This window comes from Gnatocerus cornutus, chromosome 8 (genome assembly GCF_029298725.1).
Source record: "Gnatocerus cornutus isolate USDA-ARS CGAHR chromosome 8, icGnaCorn1.1, whole genome shotgun sequence".
Classification (NCBI taxonomy): domain Eukaryota; kingdom Metazoa; phylum Arthropoda; class Insecta; order Coleoptera; family Tenebrionidae; genus Gnatocerus; species Gnatocerus cornutus.
The window spans coordinates 10,322,311-10,334,072 of NC_142240.1; the positions used below are offsets into that span (position 1 = coordinate 10,322,311).

At 40.4% G+C, this 11,762-nt stretch overlaps 1 protein-coding gene across 2 annotated transcripts; it reads left to right on the forward strand.

The window, feature by feature from the left end:
• Nucleotides 1–639: 639 nt before the first annotated feature.
• Nucleotides 640–6,903, forward strand: Tps1 (Trehalose-6-phosphate synthase 1). Of its 2 annotated transcripts, none has more exons than XM_088042941.1 (6): nucleotides 640–790; nucleotides 4,025–4,121; nucleotides 4,165–4,321; nucleotides 4,370–5,646; nucleotides 5,692–6,313; nucleotides 6,359–6,903. In XM_088042941.1, exons 1-6 carry the CDS (start codon nucleotides 733–735, stop codon nucleotides 6,644–6,646), a joined length of 2,499 nt encoding a protein of 832 aa, XP_087899067.1. In that variant the 5' UTR covers nucleotides 640–732; the 3' UTR covers nucleotides 6,647–6,903. The 2 variants fall into 2 exon arrangements, with proteins under 2 accessions (XP_087899067.1, XP_087899068.1); XM_088042942.1 differs by lacking the exon at nucleotides 640–790 and adding an exon at nucleotides 1,459–1,539.
• The last annotated feature ends 4,859 nt before the right edge of the window (nucleotides 6,904–11,762 follow it).

Sequence of the window (11,762 nt, forward strand, 5' to 3'; positions counted from 1 at the left end):
AGTAAACGGAAGGAACGTTTAATTTAGATTGAAAGAGAAACTGTACAATTGTTGCCAACTCCACCATTTCTAATTAGAAATCACTTAATTTGCGTTAAGCCCAAGTTTCAAACTTGCTAGTAGATTAATCAGAAATAAATTTATCTCATCTTTTAATTTTAATTTTTATAGCCGCGGCGGCTTAACGATAATGGATTCTGAAAGATTGGAGAACTAAAGAGCTCGTACTCTTTTAAAACAATGAGCGCCTCCTAGAAGCTCCTGCCATCTACTGCGGTTGGTGGGAAGCCGCAGCAGGATTCTACTCTTCCAGATCGCGGTGTTATCAACAAAAATGTTTATATTATGCAATCGCAAAAGTTCAAGATCCTCCGCATGTTTCCGCCCGATTTTTTCGCCCCTCTGAAGGTCTACTTTCCTGAGATTTCGTTCTTCGTTTTCTGTGCAATTTTCCCGTCGTCATTCTTAGCAACGTCCGAACGTCACAATGTGACACTTATCAAATCGACTTATCACTTCTTTGCCAGAATGCACCCTGTTATTGGACTTTTGGGTTTCGAGTCTAGATTATTCGATCGCTGGTAAATTTCCGCGCACCTTTCGCGCAGACTCCCTCAGCTAACAAGGAAGCGAAGAAACGTTCGCGTTCCGGAGTGTCTTCTATCGTGGTTTGGAAATACATTAGAAAAAAATTATTTCAGTGGTGTCCAAGAAAGCAGGAGACAGGGTACAATGGGTTTGTGGCGCCGATTACCGATAGTCCCATCGGACTCTGAGTCAGATTTCTCCAGTAAGTACTCTCAGAGAACCTACCTCAATTTTGATCTTGACCTTTTTTTCGCGGCTTTTCCCTGAATTTTTGTAAGCAGCAGGTAAGTTGTGTCGCTGTCTTAGTCGGTGTTAAGTTAAGAATCTCAAATCCATTTCGGAAGAGTGTCCGATTTCTGGGAGGTTCTCTGATTTTTCAGCTAGACCTCGACCTGTTGAACTTGGAGCACCAAAACTAGTTCACTAGGGTCATGTTTTGTTTAGCTCTTAGAAAGACAGGGCTGAATTATAACACCGATCACGTGCCTGTCAGATTTGTTATGAAAAATGTTCGTGGACTTTGTGATAAGTATTTACGGATTTTTGTAGAATGAAAATGTCTTAAATTAATTCTCTGTGACAAGTAAATATGGTTTTGTTGATAACTGAGTTCGGTGTCACTGCATTTACGTAGTTTGATTTTATTTCTTCGATAATGGAAATAATGAGATTTGAGGTTTGTAATAATTCATTCATTAGTCGAGAAAAACAAAGTTATTCATAAATTTAATTAGCATGCAATGTATTGGTGGATGTAGACGAGTTTTTCGGATTTATGGAATGCTAATATTGATTGATTAAATGTTTCTTCGGCACTTATAGGCAATTATATTGGATGTGGGGTCAATATTGGATAAACTCGGTAAACAAATCAGATGCATGATATCAGTGTTACTTTAGTGTGCATTCCGTGTCGGTAAACAGAGGGAAATAAACTAATTGGGCGGAAAGGTATTTAAATTTACGTTTCGAAATATTGCGAAGCTGAATAATCATTGTTTTAGTCATCATAAGTACGTTACATTTTTATTACACACTTCACAGTTCTTAGTCAAACTTTCAAGGAATTCATAACTTTTATGGCTCAGTTAACGAATTATTATCTTCAAGATGCAATTCTCGCCGTGATCCCATTTCTCCAAAAATATTTCTTTCGGTTTCTCCTTTGATCTTCCGCCCCAATAAAAAATTACAATACATCCATCAACGCCTGAATAAATATGTCCAAACCTTGCCACCCACGTACAAACTAATTATCCCATTTCCATAAATAACTCAGCAAAGTTACCAGTTTGTTTACTCCTTCAATTTACTTATTGTCACTCATGAAATACGTCCGTCATAAATTACATTTTAATCGAGAAAACAGCCCTAAAACTTTCACCAAAATCCAGTCTAAAATTAATTTCACCCTTGACTTCCATGATCAGCAAGCTATCACGCCCTCGCCGAATGCGACCTTGGCGCGTTGATAACAAAAATGTTTATTTGCATATTTGTACCTGCGATTGTAATTCTTGGCGTCTGTTGGTTTATCACATGAACGAAATTTTCCATCACTGCGTTGGCTATTTTAATTATTGATTGGTCAAAGAATGACCAGTGATTACCTGAGAGCGGAAGGGTGTGACTATGCTTGACCAAGGATATGACTCTCTAGAGGACATTTTCTGTGGTAACGCTGTTGTTTGATTTTGATTTAAAAGGGTGAATTGTGGTTTTTGTTATAGCAATTAGCAACAGTTTTATCTCGAATTCGTTGTTTACTAATTCTGTAAATCTGTTCAATGTTCATAATTGTCCGTTGAAAATCAGTTTTACAACAGGTGTTCTTGTGACTGGTCAATGAGGCTGATACAGTGGGAAGGAGGTAAAAATTAAATTTTAACTGACTCACAACCATAAAGTGTAATTATTTTACAACCAACTTTATTTACAGCCCATTAACACAATTTAGCGTTTTTCTTAGACTGTTAGCACAAGAACGATAATTGCGAATTGTGTTGTTTAAGTTTCGACAGTTTTTCAGTTCTAAAACGGGTCAATGGAAAGATGCTTTAACACTTTAGTAATACCGTGTTATCATTATTTTTATTTTATTTTTGATAACATCGTGAAGTTTAATTAGTTTTCGTCTATAATCTGAAGTAACATTGTTTGTAATTTCTTTTCTCCAAAAGTGTTTTGGGGCACTACTGTACTTATCTCCATTTATTTATAACTGGTGTTTACATGTGATTATAATTAATATGAATAATAAAAATGAATTGACTCATAATTGCTGGTTAGAAATCTCGGATAGACATTTTGAATGAAAATAAAAGGAGAAAAGCATCTGAAGAGGTAGCCAAGTCTATTTTGGAGCGTGATCTGATATTTTCGCCCGTTCTCCTTTTTCAATTAGAATTAGCAGAATTTTCCTTTCATTATCGCTACACATTGTTTTAATTTCTCTCTTCTGATTCATCCTCCAGAGCAAACACCGTAAAAAATGTGTCGCTAACGACCCCAATAACAGTTAACGACGTAATCTTTAATCCGTTTCAGATAATAGAAATTTCCACTAATATGACATTATTATTCGTAATACGTAGGAAATCTCCCTCAATCAATTTCGATAGCCCTCAGGAGGTTTCCGCAGCATAGTGGAACGCTAACAGACCGATTATAAATTTATTCGTTATCAAAGTCGGTTGGCCAGCACTGGCGATATTTGCGGAATTTGAAATTGGTATGAAGTTTACACAAGCAGATTTCCATCGGGTTATTCGACGAAGTTGAACAAAAATGGATTGACTTGCAAAGTGCACGTGAACGCCGAAAATAGTTCCAATCGAAAATAAGAGTGTCAACACGGCAAAGGAAAATTAACGAAAAAAACACTTAGATAACCCTCTTACGTAACTTTCAGAGCCTATTTGTGGTTTCTTCCACCATCCGGGTACTTGATAATCACGCTAGGACTCGTGGTGCAATTCGGATAGCTTTGAGAATGACGTCAATCGCCGACCTTAAATTTTTCGTTTGGAGACAAGGGGTGCGACCTTTGGCTGAGACATCGTCGCCACGGCTGGTTAAGGAGGATGCGATGGTTCTTCTTATTGACTCCGGGGAAAGTGAGCCAGTTTGGGGCGGTTGATTTCGAAATAAACTCGATCTAGTCCGAAGAAAAAGTCGTAAACAAACATGTAGGAAAACACAACATCGACAATGTCGATTGACCACCAAGAAGTGATAAACTGTTGACCTCATGCGTCCGTGTAAAGTCGATCTTTGTCCATTTTCAATTTAAAATCGTAACGCGTCACTTTATTTTATTCAGTGCGTATCACATCTCACTATAAACAACATCCGAGATTTGTTTACTTTTCGGACGATGTCTTTTTGATAGCAACTTGTTTTGTTCTTGTTATTAAAAAATTCGTTATGACCGTAGATGTGGTGTCCTCCTCCGGGAGCATGATAGTGGTGTCCAACCGCTTGCCCTTTGTCCTGCAGAGAAAAGCGGATGGATCTCTTGTCCGGAAAGCGAGGTAAATCCTCTTTCACTCTTCTTCTCTTACGCGTTTTTTACAGTGCTGGAGGGTTAGTGACGGCGGTGGCCCCTGTGGTTATCAACGGAAATGGACTTTGGGTGGGCTGGCCCGGAATTCACCTCAAAGACGAAAACGAGCCAATCCCGGAGTCCGATCCGGACGATATCACGCCAACTGCCGGGCTCAGATCTGAGAAAGTAAAATTCTTTTTATTAATTTTCCACAATTAGTTGTTGGTTTGGTAGGTTGTGGCAGTGCAGGTGGATCCAGCGATCTTTGATTCCTACTACAATGGCTGCTGTAACGCTACATTCTGGCCGCTGTTTCACTCGATGCCTGACAGGGCTAACTTTATGCGAGAGCACTGGCAGAATTACACCATCGCAAATAAAGAGTTTGCGAAATGTACGATGACAGCTCTGAGGTCTCTGCCGAAGAAAACCGGCAACGACGTGCCCTTGATTTGGATCCATGATTACCACCTCATGTTGGCCGCAAACTGGATCCGACAAGGGGCGGAAGACGAAGACATCCAGTGCAAATTAGGTTTCTTCCTCCACATCCCGTTCCCACCATGGGACATCTTCAGACTCTTCCCGTGGGCTGATGAGATTCTCCAGGGGATGTTAGCGTGCGACATGGTGGGATTCCACATCACTGACTACTGTCTCAACTTTGTAGATTGTTGCCAAAGAAATTTAGGTTGTCGTGTCGATAGAAAGAACCTTCTAGTCGAACACGGAGGTCGCTCAGTTCGGGTCCGACCTTTACCCATCGGAATTCCTTTCGAACGTTTTGTGGAACTTGCTGAAAAAGCCCCGAAGGTCCTCTCAACCACCCAGAAAATCATCTTGGGCGTCGACAGACTCGACTACACAAAAGGTCTCGTGCACAGACTCCTGGCATTCGAAAAACTCCTCGAAAATCACCCCCAACACATCGAGAAAGTTTCACTCCTCCAGATCTCCGTACCATCCCGCACTGACGTCAAAGAGTACCAAGAACTCAAAGAAGAGATGGATCAGTTAGTTGGCCGCATCAACGGCAAGTTCACCACTCCCAACTGGTCCCCAATTCGCTACATTTATGGTTGTGTTAGTCAAGACGAACTCGCAGCGTTTTACAGAGATTCTGCTGTTGGTCTCGTTACACCTCTTCGTGACGGAATGAATCTGGTAGCTAAAGAGTTTGTAGCGTGCCAGATTAACACACCGCCGGGAGTGTTAATAGTGTCGCCGTTCGCTGGAGCTGGAGAAACGATGCACGAAGCTTTGATTTGCAACCCTTATGAGATCAACGACGCTTCGGAGGTGATCCATCGCGCGCTGACGATGCCTGAAGACGAAAGAATCCTCCGGATGAATTATCTGCGACGACGGGAGAAACTCAACGATGTTAACTATTGGACTAAGTCGTTCTTGGCAGCTATGGGCTCGTTACTGACTCAGGAGGATCACGATGAGATCGGCACCACGTCGATGCCGGCCGTTACTCTTGACGACTTTGATGAATACTTGGCCAAGTATGAGCAGAATTGTGGTAACTTTAGTTAACGATAATGTTGTAGGTATATTGGAAACACGCATAAACTGGCGCTTTTGTTGGACTATGATGGTACTCTAGCTCCCATCGCCCCTCATCCAGATCTTGCAATTCTTCCCCAGGAGACTAAGAACGTCCTCCAGAGACTCTCGAATATCTCCGACGTTTACATTGCGATTATTTCCGGAAGAAACGTCAACAACGTCAAACAGATGGTGGGAATCGAAGGGATAACTTACGCGGGAAACCACGGGCTGGAGATTCTGCACCCTGATGGCACGAAATTCGTTCATCCAATGCCGACAGAGTTCCACGACAAAGTCGGTGAACTCCTGCGACAACTCCAAGAAAAAGTCTGCAGAGAGGGCGCATGGATCGAAAATAAAGGAGCTTTGCTCACGTTCCACTTCCGGGAAACTCCTGTACATTTGCGACAGACTCTTGCTGAGACAGCCAAGCGTCTAATTGAAGAAGCCGGTTTTAAAGCTGGCAAAGCTCATTGCGCCATTGAGGCAAAGCCTCCAGTGCAGTGGAACAAAGGCCGAGCTTCCATCTACATCTTAAGAACAGCTTTCGGTGTCGACTGGAGCGAAAGGATCAGAATTATCTACGCAGGAGACGATACGACCGATGAAGATGCCATGCAGGTAACTCAACAACTGTGTTTTTTCTTAAACTTAACTTTTTTCTAGGCGTTGAAAGGCATGGCGGCGACTTTCAGGGTAACTTCTTCGTCTATCGTAAAGACATCGGCAGAGCGTCGCTTACCTTCCACTGATTCAGTTTTGACGATGTTAAAATGGGTAGAGCGACATTTAAGTCGCAGGAAGCCCAGCATGGACGCGAATAGCTACCGCAGGAATTCGCTGGCGAAAACTGCGGTGCAAATGGAAATGTCTTTCATGCACACGCAAGAAAACCCTCAAAGAAATGGGAGTGAAGAAGACGTCAGCCTCAGCTCGAGGTTATCTAAGAAATAAATTTAAGTAGATTAATGTTACCCGAAGACTCGAAACGTACCTACCAGAGATATTTTTTGAATGTGTTAAAGCACACTTTTACCAAAATGGATGCAAACTTAGCTCATAGTTTTGTATTTTGTACTTTGTATATTTTTTAAAATGTAGTTTATTTATTTTTCTTAAAGCTCTGTAGGTGAAATGAAGAGGCATGCCAAAGATAGATGTGCCAGAGATATTTTATGTAATGTGTGTTAAAATAAACTAAGTAAAGCCCATTTTCCTAGACTTTCAAGTTCTCCCTCCTCTTTTTGTTTGGTTCCTTCTGTACGATGGCGCTATTGATTTCCTCCCCAAATGTAGACAACTGCGAGTCTTCGGGATTTTCATGAGTAGATGGCGCGTGATGTCTCTTCGGAACTCAAGTTCTCGCAACATTTTGCGGTCTTAACTCAGCAAAGTTCTCAAGAAAACTGTCTGTCACAGCAGGTGAGACGAAAATTATTCGAATGAGGTTAAACCGGTTGATGAAAGTTTGAAAGCGATTTGAAGTTTGGGTGAAGGCAATTAATAAAACACGACCCTCTGAAAGAATGGATCCCTTCAGTAGTTGATGCATTATTTATGAGAATTTTGTTATTATTTAGGAACATTGTGTAGCTATAATAAGAATTTTAGATGCTTTTGAACTATTTCGCTTCAGGAGGGAATGATTTAATAATGAGTAGCCAGAGGGTGGGATTAGTAATTTGAAAATAAAATAAAGGCAGTCTTTGCGGTGGTAGCGACCCCTGCCGAGCTCCGTTGATCGCGAAGGATTTGGGACATAAGTGAGAAATAATTTAAAGGTTTGATCCTCTATAAATTCACTTTTTCAATCAGACGCTCTTTATTTTCAAGGCGAGGAATCTAAAACAAGTCCATAAATCAAAATCCAATCAGAGAAACCAATCAATATGAGAAGAAGAAAGAAAAAACTGTCAGATATCTCATCAGACCCAGACCGGAACATAAAAATATCCAGATTTGGAAAAGAGAGCGTCAGCCGTTAAACTGGATATTCTTATTACGCTCCATCTTGATGCAATATGATGGAGAATCTTAAAACCAAGCAGCGGTCGGCTGTAATATCTCTGTCTTTGACAGGCGATCTGTTAGCTGATACAGGGAAATCAACGCTTTCTCTATTCTTCCCCCGCAGTAATCGTTTCTTAATTTATTTACCGCTTCTCCGCGAAATTTATTAAGACTGCGCAAAGCTACCTGTTTCCTTTCAAGTCTAATCAAAAGGCAGATTTCGTTATGCGTAGCAAAAGCAGCTTTCATCATCCAAATTATGCTTTTGATTTGGAAGAATAAACCGGAGGACATTTCCGGTTTTGTTTGAGACTCGTTCGGACAATTTAATTAGAGGGTCGAATTTTTTTCTTTTCTTCATACGTATCAAAGTGGAAATAAGAAATAAACAGGGAAAGTTAATTAAGGCCGTTAGATAATTTGAAGGGGACGCTTCGGCCACGGAACGACTCTTCCAACTTTCACAGAGAACATTAAATTAGAAAAGCTCAAATCGTTTTGCCAACAAAATGGAACGAGTTGAAAGTTTTCAATGAATGTCTAACGAGGTATTATTCTTCACCATTTAACCTAATCATCATATCACTTTGTAACACGAAAAGTCTTGGCTTTAACTTCGGAATTGAAGAGGACCCGGACAACTTCTGTTTATTTAATAAGAGCGCCGCGACGCTTTTGCCTACGGAATGCAACGGAATCGATAAGCTGGAAACACAAAAATTACCGGAAACGGAAGCACGCTGGCGGTTTATATCTTTCTTACTAAAATTCAGTTTTGGTATTTGTTTATAGCGCAAAAATGATTCATTTTTCGATAACAATGTAGTTATTTTTTAATTAAATATTTTTGCAACGTGTTATCTCACCCTCCTATGATCCCAACAACAATCGTCTCTCTATCCAATTAGTATTTTTCGCATGACCGAGCAAATTGCGTCCCCATTCGACACTTCCATAGATCGGAATTATTCGATGCAACGCGGATTTAATGACTGTGAGTCCGCTGTAACAAATTGTTTTTATTATCCTCCCTGTTTCGGTAGCCAGAAAATTCGCTATATTAAAAATTCGAAAGAGCAGGGGTGAGCGTCATATTGTCCGTCGGAATCTCGACGGTATATGCAATAAAGAACGCATCTTTGTGTACAGCAGCCCTTGCTGATGGCCAAAAACGCGTTCAGAGGTTGTATCTGGCTTCTAAATACCTCCGCTTCACATGCTTTCCGTGCATAAAAGCTCCGCCGCCTCCGGTGAAGCTCCTTTGTGACAGACATTAAAAATATCTCACAATTTTCGGTCATTTATCAAAGATGCCGTCTTAAAAGTGATAATGCAGGTTGTGGTTTGGTTTTGGCGTTGGGCGCGAGTTGTAAATCTCGCCCAAAACATCAAAGGCGATTTATGGCGCGGCCTGATTTTTCGCCATCCATATTTAATCGCGCATATCGGAGGTTGCATACATCTTGACAGCGGTATCGAGTGGTTTTCATGAAATTTCGTCCGTGCTGAAATTGCGGCATGCATAATTCCGTCTGCAACAAACTATCGGTCGAATGCGCTCAAACATCCTCGTCATAAATCTTGCTCCAGTCCGGCTGTAATGTTATGCAGACATAATCTGCAGACGCCGTTTACATAATTCTAAATATTTTACGTTGTCATCATCTCGAAAGAAAAGAGGATTATGCTCTCGTAACAATTAACTGCTTTGAACTATAACAGGATAATTAAACTTAATAGAACTACGAGCTGAACGGTGATGCGATTTGTCGATAACGGGTGTCGTCAATTTTCTATTTTTGTTGTTTATTAAACGGATTATTCGTTGCAATTCGATAGTTCGACAATTATGGTCACGATAATAAAATCACATTCATCACTGACACAGAAATGGATTTATTCTGTTTTTACACAGAGCCGACTGGCCCGATTTTATTTCGCTCTTTTTTGTGCATTTTACGATCTTAGACTGCATGCTGAAAACGAATAAAAATGGTGGATGCGCAGAATCATGATAAAATCTGAAAAGTTTTTGAAATTTTGTCACAAGTTGTGATCGTTTCCGTGAGAGGGCTTCAAATAACCGGAATGTTGAAACTCAAAATTCCTTTTCCGTGTAGCTCGCGGAATCCGAAGTAGGTGCAGACATCTGTAAAGGAAAAGTGAATTTCTGTGTCTATTATTGGCGTTCTAATATCGACCAACGCCAAGTTGCATCCTTCCCGGAATTTAATTACAGCACGTGCATTCGTCGTAGAGGATTTTTCCGGATGGACGTCGAGTTCGAGGAATCCGTCTCATTTTGAGAGCGATCCTGTAGAAATCCGTGTTAAGAAGACGACGTCCTAATCCCGGGTTCAGCGAAGGCTGGTATATCCTTCTCGATCCTCGAGTTAACATTTGACCGGCTTCATCTCCTTTATTCGAATCGAGCGGCTCATTTGAATATTTCTGGATGGAATTTGCGGCGACTGTTGCCAGACGCCGCATAAAACATGGACCGTCATAAGTACACCGGAATGGAGTTTCTGCGAGAGATCGTCTTCAATTTGGCAGCAAAATCCGGAATATACTAGAGAATAACACCGCTGTGTCGACGGCGGCGCATAAATCACCGCCGCCGGCTTATTACCGGAGGCAGCACTAAATCACGCCGCCTCCGAAAATATGGGCGCGTGGAAAAAGTGCCCAACGAGAATGCAGTCGCTGTAATGGACCATTGCACTTATTATAGCACCCCATTGGCTCCGTAAGGCGCGCGCTACAAATTATAAAGGAAGTCGAAAGAAGGAAACTTCATCGCTTCTTCTGTTGCTAATGGACGGTGGCGGCGGTGGCGGCTAGCCTTGTTTCACAAATCGCTAAGCAATTTTTTACGCTCAAACGGGCAAGGACACTGCCGCCAAACGACCAAATAAACCACTCACCAACAGATATTTTAACTTAAACGAAACGTTTAAGCATTTAATTTTATTTTATGGATTTTGATTTTGCCGCCTCAGACGGCACGTCCAGCCGGCTTTGACCACGGGCTGTCATAAACAGACGCAACGCCACCCCCGCGATATAAACATGACAACTTTAATTTGTTCGGCGGGGTGCCATTAATTCGATCTGCCCCCACCCCGCCGCCACCAACTCGGAAACGTTTATTGTGGCAGTAAAATGGACTAAGCCCTCGAAACTTTATAATAAGCGTCTCCGACATACTAAAACTAAACTGTCTCTATGTACCAGTATCTAGAGAACTACCAGTAAAGCTCCTTCAGAACGCGGCCGTGATTTAATTTTTTTCTCATATCCGTTGCTTTATGGCCGCCATTATAAATCTGGAGGAATTTAAATTGGAGACCGGGGCCGGCGTCGCCTAAGAGAATTAAAATAAGTCTCTAACTTCTAGTAAGATCCCTTCAGAATAACACTTTTTTAGGGATATTGTCCTGTTTTTAAAGTATTTTTAAAAAGCAAATAATTTCAAATTTTTGCTGTTTTAAGGTAGTTTTTAAAAAATAACATTTTCAAAAACTTTTCGCCGATTTTAAATCATATTAAAAAAGTTTAAGACTGTCTTCTGTGCTGAATTTCAAGGCAATTCCATCTGTTTTTAAATTTGTACTATACGGGTCTGTTTAGCACACTTTTTCGTTTGACACGATCATATTTTTTCTCAAATTTTTATTCGTAAAAATTTAAGAATTTATTTTCAAACAAATTTCCCCGTAGCAAACAGCAAAATTTGAGAAATATTTTTGCAAAAATATTTGAAAAAAATTTTAAAACATGTTCGAAAAATTTACAAATAATTTCACAATTCTGCGCAGTAACAATGCGCCAAATGTAGAGAATAAACCCTTAAACCGCAGAAAACATTTTTCTGTATTAATTTTGTGACAAATCCTGAATGTCAATTTGACAGAAAGATTCTCAAATTATTATTAGTAAAAATTTGAGAAAAAATATGATCGTGTCAAACATGAATTTTTTCACAAATAAATATTTAATTATGCATTTATACCATTATTCTTGTTTTTTTCTACAATGGTTTGTCATTTAACTTTTT